The following is a 23,251-nucleotide window of genomic DNA, read 5'->3' on the forward strand; positions in this document are numbered from 1 at the left end:
ACCGGTTGTGAAATAAGAAGAGAAGGGGAGGCGTAAGTAATGGATGGGCTAGTAAACAAAAGAAGAAAGGAGAGTGAGAAAAAAATGAAATGAGAGAGAAAAGAAGGGATGAAATGAGGGCTAATAAAAGGACATGAGATAGGGACAGAATAATGACAGAAAGGGAAAGATGCATGAGAGAAAAAAACGAAATCCACAGAGGTTATACCCCTTAATTATACCCTTTAATTATTATGTCAACTAACAGTACACCTCTACTCAGTCTGCTGCTCCTACTTCTACATACACACAGAAACACATAACACATCCTGCCCCCATTTTCTGTGTTACACAGTGCAGAGTGTGTATAAACTGTACTCAATATCATGTAATTAATAACACCTATTTTACATTAACATTTTCATAGACAAGTCTTGTACCACTTTTTTCATATGCTGTACACACACTCCTCCACACACACACACACACACACACACACACACACACGGTGACAGTGATGAAGGTGAATCTTTCCTATCGTGGGAATATTGCTGTCTGTCAATAGCACGATCTGCACTGATCACATCAGCATAGATTTTACACTGCACTGGCGTCACTCTGTGTCAGCGCACGTGTGTGTGTGAACAGTTGAGGGATTGCGAGTGAAATGCCTTTGACACCTAAGTGCTTCTGAAGAGAGAACCGGCAAGCGTGGCAAGAGAAAGATAGAGGAGCGCGAGGAGGAGAGGAGAGATGAGAGAAAGACACAAAATGGATTGATTTCAGATGGTCAATGATATGATAAGAGAATGGGAGGATGAAAGAGGGCGAGGACAGGAGTGAGGGATCAAGTGGAGAGAGGAGTAGGAAGACAAATAAAATGATTGATTTCTGCTGATCACAGTAAAGGGAAGAAAGGATGACAAAAAGCACAAGAGGAAGAGAGCATTTAAAGAGGCAGAGACATGGGGAGGGAGGGAGGGAGGAAGAAAGAGAGTGTGTTTTATGGTAATTGAAGTTGTAACAGGGTTGAAGTCTCTCTTCCACCTTAGACCAGGTTATCGCCTTATGTTTCTCTGTGTGTATTTGTGTGTGTGAGTATGTGTGTGTGTGTGTGTGTGTGAGACCCCAGTGTTGATGTAATAACATAAAGGGTTTTCCTTTGTGGGTTTAACAACTGATGGGCGAGTGGATTGGGTAAGACAACACACCCATTTAAATCTAATGTGTGTGTGTGGGGGTGTATCTATGAATTGTCTGCATGTGAGGAAGTAGAAATAACAAGATAAATAAACACACAACACAGGTGCATATGTAGCGTCAGGAACACCAGAATATTTTGTGATGTTCTCGTGTAACTGGTTGGTTCAGATCAGCGTCATGTCGGCAGAAGTTTTTATGCACAAATTTTTAAAAATCGTCACAAGAGAGCTTAAGGGAAGAAAGAAGAATAAAGAGAGCATAGGGTGGAGGGGAGGTTAAGAGGAAAGTGTGTGTAGTGTCATGCAGTGATGTTTGTTTAGACCAGAACAGATCAGAACAACACTGCCTGAGGCAGCGGGCAGGTGGCTGTCACTGGTGTGTGAATATGTGTGTGTGTTTGTGTAAATGTGGGCATGTGTGTGAGACCATGTGAGGTCTCTAAAAAATCTTTCCTTTATCCACATTAATAGCTGTTTTTCTTTCAAAGGAACAGTGTGTAAGGTTTAGGGGGATTTAGTGGCATCTAATGGTAAGAACTGCAGATTGCAACCAGCTGAAACTTCTCCCACAGGAATTCCTTCAGTTTTCTTTGTTCTGAAGGTTTGTACCAAGAGCTGAACTATTTGCAAAGGTCGCTTTCTGTCTGAAGCAATCAGACCAGGTGATTTAAACCAGTAAAAACACTGAATAAAGCAGTTTCACATTACAAATCAGTGTTTCCCCTACGCTGTTTGGCATGTCTCAGACGGGCCGTTAGCCCAGCACCTGCAAATGTGCGCTCACCTATTTTCTCTGATAGCTTAAAGTGTGCTCACCTTATTTCCGATGCAAAGATTCAGAAGGTTTTTACCATGAGCTGCAAATCCATTGATTTAAACCAGTAATAACACTGAATTAAGCAGTTTCATAGTAAAAAAAAAAGTGTTTTTCCAGTGCTCTCATCTCAGAAGGACCTCTAATTACAGTGACTGACGTAAAAACTGAAATAACAAAAGAAAACTGCGCTATTGAGTCTGTTTAAATTGTCCGTTCTTGCTATTATTGAAACATAGCAGCACAACATAGTTATCTCCGTAGAAAAGGACTCACTCCCTATGTAGATATAAACAGCTTATTCTAAGGTAACAAAAAGGTGGTGGCTGGTCTTTGTGGTATTTATCCCGCCCCTCCTCCACTAGGATTGGTCTGTTGAGTGACAAGTGACAGTGAAACACCAAATGTGCAGTGTTCAGGCACTCAGTTACTCATCATGCTACTGGGGTGCATGGTATAAATACGCGACACTCCTATCGTTAAGAATTACAAAAATACGCTGACCTCAGGAAAAAGCCTTTGTGGACATACGACATCCTGTGGCCAATATAGTTAATCTGGAGAGAACATGCAGATTTTTTCCCCATCGACAAATTGATTGGTTAAAGAATAGTTCGAATTTTGGTCAACCAAGGTTTTCTTTGGTTAACAACAACCCTATTATTGTGAGCTGTCAGATACAACTGAAAACAATTACAACATCTACATTTGCTGACATCCTCTCTTAAATAAATTGCTATTTCCAAACAGTCCCCCTGCCACCTCTCCTCTCCTCTCCTCTCCTCTCCTCTCCTCTCCTCTCCTCTCCAGACAAACAGAAAGAAAGTGTATGTGAAAGAGAGCGGACCACTTAGGCAGATCTCTCGTCACAGTATTTCCATTATCGCTCCTTTCTAGCTGGGATGCAATCAGATGCCAGTCACACACACAAACACTCACACACACTCACTCAGGACAGACGCTACAGAGCCAGATTTAGCTACAAGTTTCCCATGGGGGAACACCAGACGCCACCAGTTGTCTGGCGCTCCCCTCCTCTGTTTCCCTGTCCTCTTCTCTTGTCTCCTCCCATCTCCCCATCACTTGCTCTCTTCCTTCTTTCCTCTATTCTTCTTGTATCACCATCATTTATTGACCCACAAATTGTGTTTTCCTCATCATTCTATCTTCTCTCTCTTTTAATTTGACCTTTTTAATCACTGATATCTTCTAGGAAATGTAATTGTATTTGTGTGTCGTGTGAACATGTGTCGGCCGGTCGTCGGGATTGTGGTGTGTATGACTGCATGTGTGTGTAGCAATGAGATTGGATAGCAGCGGTCAGGACTGTTGAGCTATGAAGAGAGTTATGACGCACACTGCCAGCTGTATACACACACCAAACACACACACACACAAGCACCAACACTCACACAGACTGGGGCCTTCCACCCGATCTCACTCATTAGGTCTTAGAGGCCGTGGGGAGCGCGGCCAAAGTTGGCACGAGCCGTTAGCGTGTGCATGTGCATGTGTGTGCGTGCGGGGGGCAGTGTGCCAAGGTTTATATTTGCAGTCCGTGGACTTGTCTCTCTAGTCGTCTACCATCTGAATCCAGCTGGCCATTTACGGCAATATAGAGACGGAGGCTTTGGTTTTGGATTCATCCCTTTCTGTCTGTTTAACTATGATTCATCAGACGTGCTATCATCAAAGCTTCGATGTTGTAAGGGAGCAAATCTGTCAATATGACCATATGTACAATGTACATGCATACTGAATATCGCTGGCTCTGGGTCTGTGTGCCTCTGCCAAAGCCTTTCATGTTCAAATGTCTGATCTGTGTTTTGTATTCTGTTCATGACAATTGTACGCATTACCGCTGAATTTGAATGCATTATGTCTGTCTTGCTTTGCCAATTGTGTACAAATAGAAATAACTGTGACAGCTACAGCATTATTATGTTTGCTTGTTTTTTTAACTTGTCAAATAAATACGGTTCAATTTAAATGTATTTTCTGAGGTTAGAGTCGGTTAAAAATCACTTTCAACCTTTTCCTGTCTCATTTTTTTCATCAGATCTTCTACCTGCAATAATACCCACGTTCTCTCACTGCCACCTCCCCTCTCTCTAGGCAGATTTAAGCCCCGCCCCTGTGACCTTTCGGTCTTCAGCTGACGCATCATTATGACCTCATTAAAAATGGACAGACAGCCATTGCCAGAGGGGAAGTTCCCATAATATAGTCAGGCCTTTTAATTGCCTTGCTCCAGAAATTAGCTGCTACATATTGGTGGGTGGGTGCCCCATGTTCATTCCTTCAGTTTACCCCCTGCTCGCTTACTCCTCTCCTCTCCTCTCCTCTCGAAACATTCAGTATACCACACAGACAGGGTTGTGTGTGTATTCACATGATCAGGTGTGTGTTTAAGAGAACATGTAAAGAAAAGGCTCCACACTGAGTTGGTTTACCGACCCTCTGGCCTCTTGTTCTCCCCTCTCTTTCCATCACACACATACCTCCTCGCTGCCTCGCTTGCTCTTGCTCTTCATCTCACCCTCTCTGTCTCCCAGGGCGACAAAGCTAATTTGAGGCAGATCTTGCCCTAAGGGGTACACCACAGCATCCACACACACACACGCACGCACACACAAATGCACACACTGTGCTCTATGTCCTCCACCCCACTCCCGCTCCACCGTTACCACTTTATCTTCACCTTTCTCCTGCGAGCTAGCCCCTGACAACCATGGTTAGCTCTGATGCTAACTGATCTAGCCACTTACCATTATCATCTATGCAATCTGTTACAACAATGCGTACACCTGGAAGGGCTGCATGAAACACAGTAGGCAATGTTTTTTTAAATATTGTGTGTGCAAATGATTTTTAGTTGAAAGAAATCAAATGTTAAACCAGGAAGTATAACAACGTCTTGTTGATTGTGTACACTGGCCTTTATAAAAGTGTACTGTATGTTATTATTATTCCAGACTGGGTCTTCTTTTACATGTTAGCATTGTGAAATTTTCTTAATCTTTTTTTTTTTTTTATAGTTGTTTTAGTTCAGCTGAATCTTTTCCAGTGATATTATAATGGGCTGGAGTTGGGGCTTTCTATTTTAGAATAACAACTCAAGGGGAGGTTTTCAGTGTGTCCGCAGCATGCACTATTACTTTAAAAATGACAATGAATTATGAACTATGATTATAAACTAATATCCTCAGCAGAATAAAGCAAAGGTGAGGGGCTACATTTAGCTCCTTTCTATAGTTCTTGATCTTTCCCAGTTCAAAAAGAACGAAAAAGGGAAAATATAAGAAAATGGATGTATCAATTTTCCAAATGACCCTTATTCATATGTAGAGCGGGACCTCCTGTATTAAATTCACACCCACCACAACAAATGAGGTGGCTGTGGTCTGTCATGTTGATGTATATATATGTAGGCCTGGCTATGTGTGTGTGTGTGTGCATGATATATGTGTGTGGAGCAGGGAAGCAGTGGCAACAAAAGGCAGCATAGTTCTGCTCTTTTACTGGCTGACGCACATGCTTAAGAGTTAAAATCAATAGCATGTCTACCTAGAAAAACAAAATCTAGGTAAGAAAAAAAAAGTCTTTCAAAGTGTTAAAAGGAAATGGTTACTAAAAAACATTCGCTTGTAAATGACGGCTTGTTTATCGACTGGGGCGATGTGGTTTCCGTGTCCAGTAGGAGGATGCAGTCTGAGCTGTGAGACTGTCGGAGCTGCCAATAATACATGCACTTACACATGTGTGTGGGTATTTGTGGCCGCACACACATACACGAGACAAAACAGGAGATGAGACATGGGTTCTGCCTATGTCAGATCAACTGGGAGAACAAACGCTACGACAGCAGCTTGTTGGGAGTGTGTGTGTGTGTGTGCGGGTGTGTGTGCAAAAGAGAAAGACAGAGGAGAGGGATGAGCATGCTTTTGCAGTGAGGTAAAAATGGGGTTGTTGGAGGTGGTTTTACTGAATTTCGTGTGACTTAAAAGGTCTAAATCTTAATGTTTACTTCCCTTATAACACTTTTGTGTTTGCGAAATGGAAAGAGAATATTCTGAAAAAGCTCCAGCTTCATCAGAAATGATGCCATGGAAATTACATTTTTATGTAATGTTTGTGTCATGTTTTGTCACTACATTTTTTTGTTTTTGTGGATAATGTTTATGCTATCATTTCATTTTAACCATGGGAAGTGTGACATCAGGCATGTGAAGTTGTCAACTAAGTAAATATTTTTACCAAAAGCTTGCTAAGTTAATAAAATATCTATATTTTATTTCTTAATACAACTGTCTACCTCAAAGTGTTAGACATAACTATGTCTGAGTGGGTGAGAAGCTGCAAGTACGAGTATGAGTGTCATGGTACAAACAGGATGGAGAGAACACTGAGCCAAGAGGAGAATGGATGGAAAAAAGGCATGAGAGAAGCAACAGAAACACAACAGTAATACTGAGTGGGAGAAGTGGAGAGAGAGAAGAAGACAGGAATGGATGGAGGGAGGGCTGGCAGGCGTCGGCAGAGGCACGCTCCCTGACCACTGTAAGGAAGGGGGCGTAGGCCAGGTCTCCCATCAATTACAACCTTGACCCTCCTCTCTTCTCCTTTCTCCCTCTCACACACTTTCTGCTTCATTCAACCATCCTCCCCCTGCCTCTCATCCTCCCCTGGTCCCTCTCCTCTGCTCCTATAAATCAATCGCTTCTCTCTCCCTCCCTCCCCCCAGCTTTTCTCCCACCTCCCCCCTCCCACTATGCGTCTCACTCTCTCCATCGGCCCTCCTCTTCATCCCTTGCCACTCCTCTCCCTCTGTTCATCGCTGGGAGTGCAGTGGGAGTAGAAAGGTCAGAGGTGGGAAGACAAGAGGGAGAGGAAAAGGCAGAGGCAATGAGGGAGTGTGAAAATGAAAGAGTGAGTGTATTTAATCAAAGTGGTTTGGGAGCTGATAATATCTGGTTTTGTTTTTTACCTTTCTTCACCACTGAACTGCTGAGTGTGAGTGTGTGTGAGTGTTGCAATAATCCTTTAATGTTCATCTCATTTAGGTAAGACAAGGATGTCATCTGGACGTGGGACTTTGTGTGTGCACATGCCCTCAGGAACTATTTAACTTGTGTATAAGGAACTTAAAGGTGAACATACAAAGAGGAAATAAGAGAAGAATGTAGATATATTTCAAGTGATGGTGAGATAAGAAGACAGATAAGAAAATAAGCTGTAAACACATATGTGGATACAAAATGTGGAACAGATTACAACATACTGCATTTAAAAGGAGTATCAATAATGTCTTATTAGTGTTACATGTAGCACTGTTCAACATTGGTGGCATTTGTTCTTTTTGTGTTCCACAAACTTAAGACCACATGAACCCCTCTGCTTCCTGCCCCAAAAGTGATAGTGATCATCTGCATGTTTTCACTTTATCTTTAGCTACAATTATAAAGTTTTCTTCCATAGCTTTAAGATTTACTTCACCATGTGCCATGGAGTGAAGCTGCAGGATTTGTTTTATGTTTTGTTCTATGGAAATCTCTGGATATCATTATCTCCTAATATGTCTTTGAATGCTACATGTAGCACAGTTAACAGAGAAAGATAAGTAAGAGACCTTTTCCCTTACCCTCCCTCAGCATGCCCACAGTCAGACACTTCATGAAGCGGCAGGCCTGGCACGACTTGCGTCTCCTCTTGGTGATCTCGCACTCGTTGGTGGCTGGACAGCTGTACTCTATGTTGCCTGTATGTAGACATGTTGGAGGAAGACAGAAAAAGGGCTATATTTCAGACGGATACATCAACAGACAGGCAGGCAGACAAACTTTTAGACACGTCATGCAGCACAGAGTAAATGAGAGACAAAAATCTAGAGACACATATTACTATAAATGTTAATGAAAGCTGACTGGTTTTGACCTTTGACTTTAAGACGGTCCTTTGAGCGACAGCAAGCACTGATACTAAACTCTACTAAACGAATCTGCTGTCTTCTGATTTGAGTTTGTGTGTGTGTCCGCACTGTTTTATGTATTTGTGCATGTATGAATGTGTTAGATTGGTAGATAGAGTATGTGCATGCTCCTTGGCTGGAGCCACCTGATGTTGCGTGACAAGCTGCAGTTCACTCACAGTAGCACTGATGCAGAGCCGAGGTTAAGATTATTAGCCAAAGTAAGTCTATTAACTTCACAACCCTTGCCAACGAAAACAACAACACTTAAAGTGTGTTAGAGGCTGAGAGCACTTTTACTTATAATTGTCTGCTGTGTCACTATTTCATGTGTCATTTGCTACATCTTACCACCTCTGTGCTGTCATGTTTTCTGTCCTTGCTGTTCTCAACACTTTGTATTTCAGTACATGTCTAAATGAGACCTATTTCCAATCATCTGCTGTGGCTCCTAATTTCCTCCCCTGTTTCATATTGTTGTTTTGTTTTCTCATTTTCACCTTCACTCTCCCTCCAGTTCTGCTCATTTCCCCCACTTAGTAATTTGCTTCCACTCACTACAAAGCGAAGCAGAGTTATGGATTTGTTCGGACAGTCTGGACTTTTGCAGAATTGCTAAAACGGGCGTCTTTGTTCAGGAAGGTTTATTTATCTATATTATGTGTAACTGTGTTGAGATGTGAACCAGGGAAGACTTTGTTTCCTTCCTCCCGTGCCCACCTGACGACTACAGTACCTCAGCAAGCCAATGCATCTCCCACTGAAAGAGAATAAACAGTGATTACTATTGACTGCTGCTGTGGAGAGGATGTTTTCTCATTACTGGGCTGATTAAGGGGGCTAGTTAGCTTGGGAAAAGGCTAAATGCACGAACACTTCCTAATGGGTAACAAGATGCTCATTAATCAGCTTTGTTAGTTAAAGTAAAGGCTAAACACGCTAAATGTGGAGGGAACCCTTGCAGTCTAATGGACACTGCTAATGGGACTAGTTAGCTCACACCCAACCTGTACATGTGGATGATACAGGAGGTGCAGAATAATTCAGCAATTAAGAGGGACACTTACTTAGCACCAGGGCTAAATGTGCTAATGACACAGAATCTGCGTAGGTTAATGGGCGGTCAGTTGTTAGTGCGAGGCTAAACAGGCAAGCGCTGCTAAATGGATAACTGCTGTAAAGAGCCACTTATAAGGCTGAAAGGCTAAATGTGTTAAACCTCTCACTCAGGAAAAAAGTTATCCACGTAGAGTGCTAATGTGAAAGTGGGAGTCAATAGACCATAATAATAATGCATGTCATTTGTTCATTAAAGTGACAGCTATGGTAGAAGTAAAAATGTTTGTAAAACTTGACAGTATTTAATATCTCACCTGAAAGTGCAGAGGACTTAAACACTATTTGATATTACAGATTGTGCACGGTTTGAAAGATAGGTAGGCACTGCTGGCTAACACTAGAGATCCATACAAAGGTGTGATATAGGACTATGTAACCTATGTGTCATCCTGCTTCAGAGTGGGGGTCGAGGGTAGGAATTAGAAATGAAGGGTTTTACATCAGAATGTCATATCTCTCCCTCTCTCTGTCTTTATTTCTGTCTTTTTGTGTCTTATTGTGCACTGAGGTGGGCTTAGTGCAGAGAGGGTCTTGGCGGCTCCTATGTATAACTATGTGTTAGTTTGTATGTGTGTGTTGGTGTGAGCGAGGGGGGGATATATGAGGGCCTCAAATCCCCTGCAATCTCCTTTGAGATGTGTGTGTGTATGTCCACCTGCTGCATGACAATTGACCACCATTGTACAGGCTGTGTAATATGAATGTTAGTGTGTGTTTTTGCCTGCAATACTCTCTGAGCTGTCTTTTCTGTCACCTCCCTAAAGTTACACATCTAACTTGGTCTTGAGACAAGTTCAGCCTCTCCCTTCTGTTAGCTTTCTTGTCTCAGTACCTCAGTTTTTTATAAGATAGTTTTACCTGAACAGAAGACAAAGGTAGAGGTCTCTGGGCCAGACTTGAAATTCAACAATGCAGTTACAATGGCATGCTCTTAGCCAAGTCATTCACCGAGACACCCCTCACCATTCTATATCAAGATATACAAACAAATGTGTAGCTGTATTAGGGCTGTTCCTTATCAGTAAAATATTCAAATCATCTGTGATTCCCCAAGTCAGTGTGCAGTGTACTTCTGGTGACGTTTTGGTCCCCACATTTTGCTGCCTCTACCTTCTGCTTAGAAGTGGCGAATTTACAACTCACAGCAACTTCATACGATACAGTCTCTGGCTTTTGTTTGATATCTAGTGTCGGCAAAATATGTTGTTGCATATCTCTCATCTGTTGGTAGCACAGTTAGCCCACATTAGCTTTGAGGGCTAACTTGGCTTGTCTACTACACTATGTGACGTCCCGCTGAATCCTGTTCAAACACTCTGTATGGGAAAAAAAAGGAACTAATAGTCAAGTATTCTTAAACATAATTCTGAGGAGGGTACAGCCCCAATTTGTATATTTAAAACTGTATATTTATTGAAGGATTTGTTTGCTCCGTTATTAGATGGTCCCACCTTCCATTTTCACTGCACTGATCACCTTTCTCATCTTCCTCTCTCCTGCTCTTATCCACCTCTCTTCTTCCCTCTATCTTTATCTTCCCATTTCATCGCTCTATCCCTCCCTATCCCACACTTTGCCCTCCTCCTCACTCCCCTTTATCCCTCTCTCTCAATAAGGGAGTGATAGATGCAGGTTGTCAGGTGTCGCTGGACTGACGCCACAGAAACAGCAGCTGCCAGAGCCACTTCCTCCATGCTGCGACACACACACAGACACACACACACACACACACACATACCACTAATTCCTTCCTACATCCATGTGCCCAGCCCACCCTCCCCTTCTCCTCCTCTCTTTCTTCCATTCCTTGTTTCAACTTGTTGTTTATCCAAACTGGTATATACTCCTCTCCTCTCCTCTCCTCTCCTCTCCTCTCCTCTCCTCTCCTCTCCTCTCCCACCCCATGCTCTCCTCCCTGTCCAGCTGGAGGTGTTTTTTTGGTGATTACCTGCGGTTTTATTGGCTAATGGGTTGAAACATACCAATATGTCTGCCGCTGCCCATCTGAGGCTGGCCCTGCTTTCCAGCCAAGACACATACACTAACACACAACCCTGCATAAACACAGGCATATGTGCACGGGCGCACACATAAACCTGCGCTCATTTACATGGATGAGCACAAGCCCACACATAGATGCACGAGGTAACACACACCCACGCTATCTGTGGATGAGTTTGGCTTGCGTGGTAGCCAAAGATAATGTCATGACCCATTTGTTCCACTGGATCCAAGACTGCTCAGTCTGCATCCAAACAAACATTAACAGTAATACTGAAGCACGCTGATGAAACAAATGAAATTTGTTTATGAAATTGCATTTGTAGATTTCATTATCAAGTTGTGTTATGTTTGGAAAATTACTAGTGTAAGATTATTATGAGTGGACAATTACATATCTCTTAATAAGAAATACAGGACATGTTAATTCTGGGCAAAGATGCAAAATAACGATTGCGATTTAGCCCACTCGGCCAATAAGAAATATATTAGAATGTCATTGAATTGAGTACGACTTCTGTTCCAGCTCATTTTTCCAGTATATCTCCTGGTGGCTCCAGTTTTAATATGGCTTCCTGTCCATTTGCCCACCAAACTGTTGTATTTGGTCACAACCTTTCGTGACAGCAGTCCTGCCACTAGCTTTGCCAAAGTCTTGACCCATAACCTCTAATTCTGGCCTTCCTGAGCTGCAACATGTCCACTACAGGAGAAGGGAAGATTACAAATACAGTGAAAATGAGGAAGTGAGAGAGCGAGAGGGGCCGGGTCATTGCTTTAAATCTATTCAAGGTCAAAATCTGAAGAGGCTCTGATGTCAACACAGCACAGTATCTATATGTTTGCTGGGCTCTCTGTATTTAATCTCGGACTGTACCCTCACCTATGTAACCTTTAACAAGCCCTTAAATGAAATGAGACATGTGGACTGGTAAACTGCTACACACGACAGGGACGGCAGACGAATTAAGGGTTAAACCTATACACAGAGTGATTACAAGGTCATGTGTGTGGCTGTGCCTTCATGTGTGCTGGTGTCTATGTGTGAATGTGCTTCTCTGAGCTTGTGTGTGCATGGCTCTGCCTTTATCTCTGTATGTGTTCCAATCTCTTTGTCAGAATTGGACTGTGTCCTGATCTCATGCCATAATAAACACATACAGGTCATCTCCAGGTAGTGGTGACCATCTACTGGATGTTAGACTTCCACCTCCCCCTCACATTTCCCTGTCTCTCTCTCCCTCTCTGGGGCTTTACTGGGAAAGCTGCTTATCGGAGGCAAAAGAAAGCAGAGACAGATAGGTGGATGGATGGAAAGGCAGATAGATGAATCCTCTCTGATATGACTGACGGACTGACTGACGCGATGGATCGATGACGGCTGGCTGGCTGGCTGGCTGACTGGTAGCTTGGTTATTGCAGTGGCATACTGACTGACAAGAGGGCTGTCCTGCTGACTAATGGGAACAAATCATTAAAGATTATTACTCAAACACAGAGTCTTCAAAGGTTTATCACTTGCTGACCATCTTGCTCACCGGGTTAACCACCATAGTGGTCATAATATTAAATTCTATGACTTTTCCCTCATTTCCCATACATAAAAATGCTCCATGGATCTATCTTTAATGGGTTATCAAAGTCTGGTGATATTGTATACTTTTGTTATTGCCATCAAGTCCCATGAATAGACTTAATCAATCAATGAACTGATCTCACTATCAAGTATTGTCTGTGCACCCAAAGCCTCAAAACAAATTGGTTATCCATACCAACCCTGTCTCCTTGAAGTAACGTTTGTATGTTACGAAATGGGTTTGTAAATGTTGCACCAATGTAATCGCTGCCTGGATTATGTTTAGATGTCCTCAGTCTTTCAGGTACAAAAACACTGCATTCATGTACTGCAAAGGAGGTGGCTGGTGGGGAGGATGGTGGGCATAGAAAGTACAGGACCTTGACACCAGAACCCCGAGATTGCATCCAGACTCCTGTCTGTGGTTTAGGAAACAGAGGGAAGTTGGGTAATGTAAGGGACAGATTGTGATTTGGGTTAAATGTTTAAAAAATATAATAAAAAATGCTGTATTTTGAGGGGATACTGTATCGCAAGATTGCCTATTTTGGGGAAAAGAACTGAAATATGTTCTTAGTGAACATTTTGCAGATAATTTCAGTATTGACATTTTTGCAACACACCAAGTACGTTCACTCGCAACTTATCTTCATAATGTTAATTGAAACAGAAGTTGTTTGACATTATGTTTTCCTCAAACAAATTTACTGTTTCAAAATAATTGTATATAAATGTAATTTCTAGGAGAGTGGGCTGACCACACTGTTGCACTTGGTGACGAGTTCTTTCTGGAAGAAGACAGAGAGTTGATCCTACAGTACTTAAACTGTAACATCCTGCTGCTGGAAATACGAGTGCATAGAAGCAGTGTCTGAAAATATCTGCAGCCAAAACCTACAGTACTTAGTATTTTAATAAAATAAAGAGACACATATTCATGACCTGTTTCTGAAGAATTACATCTTCAGAGGGAGCAAATGGACTTGTGGCTGAGTGCCACAGACAGACTGTGAGAGTCGGGAAGTACTGAGAAATGGATTAAGACACTGTTGGTTTTTGTCCTTTCATGGGAATTGTTTGCACTCACAAAAGATGAGAATATGATTAGCTTTGTTCTATAGTGTTGTCTGATTATAGAGGTAAACAGTCTAATATGTATCTACTTTAGTTGTGCTTGCTGTGGAAAGAAACATGAAAAAACACCATGAAACTCTATGCTCATGAAACTCATCAGCGAAGTTGTGCAAAAGATATATTGGTGAAATTCTCTGCACCATATATTGGATGATTTTCCACGTATTGAATAAGTCATGTGAAACTAGGTTGGTTTTTGAGCTGGGTTGATTGATAAACAAATGGCTGACTTACCGTCTTGCCTTACAGCTAATTGGTTGTCTGTGAGACTGACCTGTACTGTGCTTACAAGGGTGAATGAAGGATACACTGCTAATCAAGAGCTGAGTATGAATATAATATCCACAAAACTGGAGAGGATAGCCTAAATACCTGAGCATTTCATGGACTACTTCTAGCCCTAACAAGAGATGAGCAAAGGATTACTGAGCCTAATTCCTGGTACTCTTCTCATCCTGTGGATTACTGTTCTACCCCTTCTCTCCTCTAACCCCTAACCTGAACTCCTGACCCCCAGACATAACCCCTGACCTTCTTCTGACACTACGCTATCTTCTAGACAACAGGCTTATAGCTAACACGCTTCCTGTCAAGCATAAGCAGCCTGATCTGGAAATGCAAACATTACCTCGAAATTACTCTTTGCTATTGATGAAGAAGAGGTCAAGGTTGAGGGTGAAAGGAGGGCGTGTCCGGGAGTTGGACCGTCTACATGAAGCTGATTGGATGCTTATATGTGAGTGTGTGTATGTGCGTGCATGACAGAAAGAGAACTGGTGAAGGAGAGAGAAATATAGACTGTAGTGGGTGGCCTGGTGGCTCACTTAGCAGGGACATGTACCACATAAAAATCTGGGTTCACATCTGGCCTGGGGCTTCTATCATATGTCCTGGTTCTAGTATAATGGTTCAGGTGTATGGGCATGTGAGACTGAGTGCATTTCATGTGCATCTTTTATCTGAAGAAAATACAGTTTATGTTTAAGGTACTATGTGTGCTATATCTGCAGAAAGGTCATGTCTTTTTAAGGAGCATATTTAGCTCAGTATGAAAAACACTCTTCACCATTAACTTCTGACCTTTTTTCCCCCGCAGCTGAGCCTATAATGTGTTCTTTTGTTGTAAGTGGTTTATGGCCTTTCATGTAGCTTCATAATGCATATTTGGAAGAAATCAAATAAAATAACTACAAAAAATCTTCTGGACAGTCTTTTAGGCCTGACATCAAGAGACTTTAACACAAAATCAATCACACCTTATAGTAATGTCTGCAACTTTAAACAAATATTAATCTAGATTCACATAGAGGCAGAAAGGTACACACATAGGGAGATAGGTATAGATAGAAAGTCAAAGTAGAAGCCAACCTTGGATGGTGCGTTTGAAGAAGGCCTTGCAGGCCTCACAGGATGCCACTCCATAGTGGTACCCTGACGCAATGTCCCCGCACACCAGACACAGCCTCTTGGGCATCGAATTCAACATGTACTCGCACTTAATCTGCGAATCTTCCCCAATAGTTGACGAACAGTCCTCGTAACGCTTTGATCCGGGGCCACCAGCGGGACCCAGGGGCCCTGCGTTGGAGCCGTAAAGGCTCGGGGAGTCTAAGCCGTTGGGGTGGCCGTTCATTGTGGACGAATAGGAGCCTGAGGCGTCACTGGAGCCACCAGGGGAGTGATGGTTTAGGCTGTCAGTCAGGGAGGCAGGACTAGACGGCTCAGTCTTTATATAAGAGGACGGACAGTTGGACTCAAGGTGGCGCTCCTTACTGGACATTCTGCAGAGAAGCCTGAGGGAGTGAGACAGGAACAAATAGAAGAAGAAGAGGAAAGTATTACAAGAAAATGTCATGTGTAAAATGTCGGTAAAATGATGGATACTTGTAGAGAAAAGAAAGAAAACCCAGAAAGGCAGAGCTAGAAGAGAAGAAAAATAGATACAGTTAAGGCAATGTTTCAAAGTCCAATTATAGCAATCATTTGTTCTAATGTTGTTGTATTTCCTCACTGTCACTTTCAATGATGGATTTGTATTTTTTCACTGAGCCGGGCAAGTTCTATAAATGACACACATACATGTACACACACAATCCATCCATCACATTTGTTATTCTTTTCTTAAGAGAAATGACGGACAGAGCTGAGCAGAGGGAGACAGAAGGGACGAGGTGACAGAAGACAGTAAGAGACTTAAACACAAAACTAAATAGATTTTGGTTCATTAGGGGAACCATGAGCAAAATAAGAGAAGCAGAAATGCATCTATAGTCGTACAAACACACACACACATTCTCGGGGCCGACGGTCATCCGTCACTTTCCAGTCAATAGCAGCTTGTTCTACATGAAGGTAATCAGTAAGCAGCCTCTCTGCTGCTCAATCATCCCAAAGACAGCCTCACACATACATGATACACACCTCACACACACACACACCCACCCCCACCCACACACACACACACAGACTCATTCATGGTCATATTTGAGCACACACTGACAGATACAGTTTAAGAAGTTAGGGGAAGCCATGCAATACAAAACTGTGTTTAAAAAAAAGTCTCTTCTTATCAGTGCTGAAGTATTACTGTAGTCCTCTCCTCATCTCCTGCTCTTCTCTGCTTCCCTTCCTTTCCTCCACTCTGCTTCCCTTCCTGTCTCCCTCTCTCCTCTCCTGCGTTTCCTTCTTCCACTCCCTAAGGAGGCTGACTGGTGTCTTGTTAATGGCAGTTGTAATTAACAGCTATCTTCTCTCTGTCCATATCTCTCCATCCCTCCCTTTGTCTACCTTACTATCTATCTGCCTGTCTCCCTATCACTTCCTATTCACTGCCATCTCTCTCTCCCTCTGTCCCTGCCCACTCTCTCTTTCTCTTTGCATTACCACTCTCTATTCCTCTAACCCTGCCCTCCCTCCCTTCTCTCCCTTTTCATTGTTAAAGGCAGAAAGCACAAAAGGGGTTTTTAATTAAGGCAGGATGCTGCTAAACGAGGGGCTTCTAAAGTCCAGTCAGCCTGTAAAAGATCCCTGTTCTACAGGGACCCATAAAACACAGAGAGCGCCTTGACGGGGAATGAAGAGCCAGGTGGGAGAGAGGAAAGGGTGGGGGAATGGGGAGTGGATATAGACAGGAAAACAGGTAGGCAGACAGACAGCCAGCCAAAGCAGACAGATGGACAGAATGGAAAAAGAGAGAAAGAGGAATTGGCTGCAGTGAGTGAGGATAACCAAATGACAGACACCTGTTTCGGAACAGTTTGGTTTTTAAAGTGCACCTATTCTGCTCACTTTCAGGTTCATACTGGTATTTTCGGTTTCTACTAGAACATAACTTAATGCTTTAATTTTTAAAACACATTTTTGTTTTCCTAATACTGTCTGTTCTGGAGCACCTGTATTCAACCTCTGTCTGAGACTCTGGGCTTTTCGGCAGGGGGCCTAAAGAGACAGGCACTAAAACTAGTCTGCTCTGACTGGTCAGCATGTCAGGGTCTTCTGCCTTTGCACCGTCACTGCAGCCAGGGAAAAAGACTGTAGCAGAGTATAGCAGCATTTTCTACAGAGAAAAATCATCAACAACAGCTTCTAAGCCAAACATCTTCACAGCAGGACATAAGACAGCAAGAATATGATACAGAACTGGGGAGAAATTAACAATGTCAACCCAGATTATGTTTCCCTGATGCTAGCATATAGCTACTCGGAACAGATGACCATATAAAGAAATCTGTCATGAGCTGACCACAGCTGGTCATGAAAGTAGACAAACATGTTGGAAATCATAAGTGCTATATCGTAGGCAACTGGACTTGCTTGAGTTTCTTGAAGATGTTTCACCTCTCATCCAAGACGCTTCTTTAGTTCTGAGCCTCTTGGATGAGAAGTGAAACATCTTCAAGAAACTCTAGCAAGTCCAGTTGACTACGATACAACACTTATGATTACCATGACCTGGATGACTGAGAATCTTCACCGACAACAATTGGAAACAGAGTATTCCGAACTGTCCGATACCTAAGGCTTTTGCTCTCAGGGATAACTTTCACATTCGTTTACCTCATTATTTGCAACTTTGGCCATGTTTATTATGAATATTGACCACTATAACATTAGAAATATGATAGACAATAAGGAAATGCACAATAGGTCCCCTTTAATTTGTTTGATGAGTAAGAAGATGACGCAAAGCTATCGTCTTCTTTGAGCTAAACCTTCACAGGTACTTTGAGGCAAAGACCCCTTTCCAAGAAATTCAGTGCTTTTTTGAGTCAATTTTCCCTTTAAAGTGACATTTATAATATACAATACTTCATCAGATATTTTATTCTCACCACTACTTCTCCCTTCCCTTCCCTATAAGTTCCCCTAATTCCTCCATTAATCGTGGCTTTGTAGTGTTCACCAATGCTTATAAATCTGTTTATCTGATACTAAGGTTGGCCTTCAGTTTGGAAAGAGGGCACAACGTCGAAAAAGGTTTGGACACAAGTCATAAAAGAAAACGGAGGTAAAAAAAAAAAAAAAGAGGGATGGAGAGTCGATGGAGGGATACAGGAGTAGAGACAGAAACACATATAAGGTGCTAGAATAAGCAATAAGAAATAAATGTAAATGTGGGGAAGAGTGATGGGATGGGGAGAGATCGCACAGGGTTGCCTATGTTCCAGCGGAGGGAGAGAAATACAGTGGTGACAGAAAAAGAGAGTAGAGCCATTTAAGTAGATGATGTGATGGTGATGATTTAATCTCTCCTTTTTCACTCTTTATGCTCTTTTGTGCCCCCTCCCTTCGACCGTCAATCCCTCTGAGTACCATTAAGTGAAAGAGTTTAAGTGCCAAAAGATCTCAGGCGCTTTTACCTCTTTCTCTCTCTCTCTCAAATTCTCATCTATCTCTCTTTCCTTCTCCCTTTACATTCCTCTGTCTTTCTTCCTCTAATATCTTTTTCTCCTGCTCACATCTTTTCTATGTGCTCCCTCTCCCTCTCTCTCTCTCTCTCTCTCTCTCTCTCTCTCTCTGCTTATAAATGAAAAATAATGGCAGTCGAAGGGGGAGGAATAAAAAGAATAAAAAAGAAGACATGCGTGCAGAGGAGAGGAGAAGAGGAAAGAAGATTAAGAAATCACAGCCAGTGCGCTGCGCCGAGCAAGAGGTTGAATGCATTTATGTATGTATGTTATCAGTATAATTATGGCGCTATGTAACGACGGCTCAGTGCTGAAAGAGCAGTCTTATTGTGCCTGTCTGCTCTTCAGATGAGTGTGGAAAGAGAGGGAAGGGGTTGGGTCTCATTTTTTTTTTTTTTTTTTACCAATTCTTTATGCTTTTAGGTATTTAAAGAGGTTTATATAACGAGGGAAAGGCTTGAATGTGTTTCTTTTTCTTTATCCACATGGGGCTCAAAGATGTGAACAGGGTGTTATGAGATGATGGCAGTCAAACACAAATAAGAGCAGATATCAGATTTTAGTTTTAGATGTTTGCTTAATTTTGGTAGAGAAGATGGGTTTTGAATTTTTTTTTCTTTAGACCGAAATATTCTGACTTAAAAAAGTTGTTTTAATAATGTAAGTAATTTTAGTTTCACGTGTACGATGTCTTACAAAAAGAAGGCAAACTGGTGGACACTTTCATCACACATAATTTTTCTGTAGTTATAAAAGTTGTTTTGTTTTACTTTTTGAAGTACACAACTTTATAGCAGACCACCGTGAGCCAATTCCAGTGAGGACTGATAGTTAATTCCCCAAGGTTTATATTTTAGGATTAGTGCCCTTGATAGAATTGACCACACATACAATTGACCACACATACAGTGTTTGTGACACCAACTAGATATGAGACTGTTTCACAAACAGCCAGAGCAAGGGGACAAAAGTGGCTGTTTAGTTCCTGCAGACATCAAATATTCAGCAGGCCTATTTACCTGTCACAGAACACACACACACACACAAACCAGAAAGATTACCACCTTCCCTTGTCTCCATTTCCAGCTCGATCCCTGTCATTTTCGCTTTCTCTTCTTTTCTATTTCTTTTTTTTATTTTCTCACTTCCTGAAGTCACAGTGACTCATGACAGAGAGATAAATATGTGGATGCATGGTGAGAGAGCAACAGAAAGAACAGAACGATGTCTAAAAAAGAAAGGAAAGAAAAAGAAAAGAAGAAGAATCTTTTTTCTCTGTGTGTTTTGAAGGAAGGTGGGCCACTTTGGTATGACAAGCTGTCATTAGAGCGGTGGGCTGATGCGGCGCCCTGACAACTGGCAGGGACAAACATACAATCATCGTATTAGAGCAACTACTCTCTGCCTCACTCTGTGTCTCTGTGCTCCTTTACTTTCTGTGTGCGCTTGCACCCTTTTATTATATACAATTTTTGTAAGACTGCCTCACTAGATGGAAGCCGTAAACACAAACTGATCCTCAAACAACTCCAAACTGTTTTTGTCCCGCCCCAGGTTAAAGAAGAGAAGCAGTGTAAGTAGCTCCGTTTTGAACAGCTTTACAACGGACAGTCTGGGTGTCATTTTAATATTCACCTTTCACTACCAAATCAGAGGCTTAGATAACACTTGGTTTCTTAGTAACTGTTTGATTGTACGAGCGCTCATGTTGCTTGGCCTTCTGGACTCTTCTGTCCATGTCTCTAGGTCTCAGAAACGGCATCAGTAAGTAAGAATTTTATCATAAAAAAATAAAAAATAATGGTCGAACAATCATAGGATGATAGGATGAAAATCTACATTTTTTATATGAAGATAATGAAATTGTGCAGCTAAGATGCGACCAATTGGCTTAAAGGCCCCATATGAGGCTCATTTTCAGGTTCATACTTGTATAAAGGGATTTTATTAGAGCATTTTTATATGATTTAATGTTCAGAAAAAAAGTGTTTTTCTCATACGGTCTTTCTAAATATAGCTGTATTTACCCCCTGTCTGAAATACTCCGTTTAAGGCCCCATCTGGAAAAATCCCAGTCTACTCTGATTGGTCAGTGTTTCCAGGTCTTCCACGCCTGCACTGTCGTCATCTCTGCACCGTCATTGCAGCTGGGGAATGACTGTAACGTCGCTGTAGCAGCAGTTTTTAACTTTATATAGCATAGTTGTGACATCACAACTTCATGGACGATTCCTTTAAAGGCAGTTTGTGAAAACGTACTCTATTTCTTGTTTTAATACTTTCACAGCATTTATATAAAAGACCTTAACCTACTTCATAGTAAAAAAATAAAGACATGGATATCTGATATTTTTACAATATGGGACCTTTAAATGTTATCCATATAATAAAAACTGCTTTTAAAATATATGTGAATGCATATTAAGAGCAAACAAAATGCATCTGACTACACCCTGACAAACTCAAGTGAATGTAGGTGTGGAGGAATGAAGCATCTCACCGCCCCGACAATATTTTAAAACCAAAAATTCCCATGGAGAAAAGCGATAAAAATGAGTAGAGAAGAATACGAGGTGAGAGGAAAAACAGAGAGGAAAGAGAAGTGGTAGCAATAGAGACAGAGAAGAGAGAAATGCTGACAATGTAGCTACCACGGGTTGGCTAATACCTTTCTATCATACCGAGCATTGTGCTCTCGATGCTGATAAGAACACACAGTCCAATAAGCAAAAAGAAAAAAGAAAAAAAAAAGGAGAAAGAGAGAGCATGAAAACCTTACACAATTCTATCTAGATGATACCGGCAGTGCTTTGGGGAGGGAGGGAGGGAAAGTAAAGGAAGGATGGAAGACAGAAAGGAAAATACATTGAATTACAGAATGGGGTAAGAGGGGGAACAGGAGGCAAAAAATGCATTTACATTTCCATAGTCAAATGAATAGAACGATTTCATCAATAGACTGAATTGCTTTTTCAGGCCCTCACACTCGTGTGTTTATTTTTCTTTCTTTGCTCTATGTCTCTCTCTATTCTACTCCGCTTTCAATGTGCTGCTATCTGTGGAGGGTTGTTGAACTGCTTGTCAGCTTGTTAGTTCGATACATGCACTGGTGAGTGTGCACACACGCACGAAAACACTAACACGTTACACACATAGGTTCAAAATGAGTAAGTTAAAGCTGGTTTTGTTTAAGAATAACAGTGGGGACACATAAAGTGTGAAGTGTTGGATCAGAGCAGAGAAAAACTCAAACAAACGTGTAAAAATGCACGTTAAAAAAATCTTTTTCATGTGTCATTATGTGTGCCATTTCCTGAGTAAGTAGTAATTGAATCTGTGTTTTTAAATGTGCACTCTGTAAGGTGTGTGCACAGCTTAAGCCTGAGAAACACAGGGAAAACAATCTGTGTGCTGCCATGTGTTTGTGGAAGTGTGTGTGTGTTCGAGTTGAGCTCCATAAACTCACAGTGTGTCGATGATTACAGTTGTTTTCAGGGACAAAAATGAATAAAATAAAAAATAAAAGCTCACGCAGCGACAGTCAATCTAAACCACACTCCCTCCTACTGAGCTCCCTCTCGCCCTCTTTCCTGCTCTCTTTGGGTCTCAGTCTCTCTTTCTCTCTTGCCGTTTCTACTTCTCACACACACAAACACACTCTATCATTGCTTCTCCCTCTTTTCTCGTGCATCCACACCCTGTCACACACACCACCTTACACCCCGCACAAATACACACACACACACACACACACACACACACACACGCACACCAGGGAGCAGATCAATTGTTACAGTGTTAGTCGGGCAGGAAACCTGTAATTCACTTCATTGGCTGCAGAATAAACCCCTGATTACATACAATCAATGTGATAATGGCTAAAACACATTCTGCCCAATGGGCTGTCGGGCTGTAAAGACCGGCAGAGGAGAGGAAAAGTGAGCGTGTGTGTCTATATTCCTGAGTGTGTGTGTCTGTGTGTGTGTTTAGACACTATGACTCCTTCTAGGTATGAATTTGAATGTAACAAACAGACCTGCGCACACCTTCGCTGTGTACAACTATCCGCAAACACATACACAGGTGTGAAATGAATTGGGTAGGACTAACAGAGACACACCAGTGGGGCTAAAGCTGTTATGATGCATCCTGGGGTTTCTAAAGTTAACACACACACACACACGCACACAGGAACACAACCACACACTCTCTAGATGTGAATGGATAAACAGTGGGAGATGGCACACACAGGACAGGCTCGGCCAAACACGATTGATTAAGAATTATGTGCTTTCCAAACTGCAGACTGCAAACTATTCAGGAATATCATGTTGAGTCTGGTGACATCAATACATTTCATATGTCTTCAATCATCACACAGTGCTACTGCTAAAACTGTTTCATCTTCTTCTCGTTCCTTTTTTCCAGTCAGTCTTTTTTCTTCTCATAAAAGGTGATTATATCCCAAATTTTTAAGAGAATTCCTCTCAAAGTCTCCCCTGGTCTGTATAAAGGATGATTTAGATTTGAGAGTCTGACTGCGTTGGTGTA

General features: G+C 41.9%; 1 protein-coding gene across 6 annotated transcripts in view; it reads right to left on the minus strand.

Moving 5' to 3' along the window:
* esrrga (estrogen-related receptor gamma a) overlaps positions 1–23,251 on the minus strand; it is a 186,719-nt gene that overhangs the window by 45,297 nt on the left and 118,171 nt on the right. For 4 of the 6 annotated variants that reach the window (XM_033624368.2, XM_033624343.2, XM_033624325.2 and 1 more), the window contains 2 exons: positions 15,162–15,586; positions 7,625–7,753 (listed from right to left, as the gene is read on the minus strand). In XM_033624368.2, the coding sequence (XP_033480259.1) occupies positions 7,625–7,753; positions 15,162–15,586 (554 nt within the window). The remainder of the gene's footprint in view (positions 1–7,624; positions 7,754–15,161; positions 15,587–23,251) is intronic. The other 2 variants (XM_033624351.2, XM_033624333.2) reach the window with 1 other exon arrangement.

This window comes from Epinephelus lanceolatus, chromosome 2 (genome assembly GCF_041903045.1).
Source record: "Epinephelus lanceolatus isolate andai-2023 chromosome 2, ASM4190304v1, whole genome shotgun sequence".
NCBI lineage: Eukaryota > Metazoa > Chordata > Actinopteri > Perciformes > Serranidae > Epinephelus > Epinephelus lanceolatus.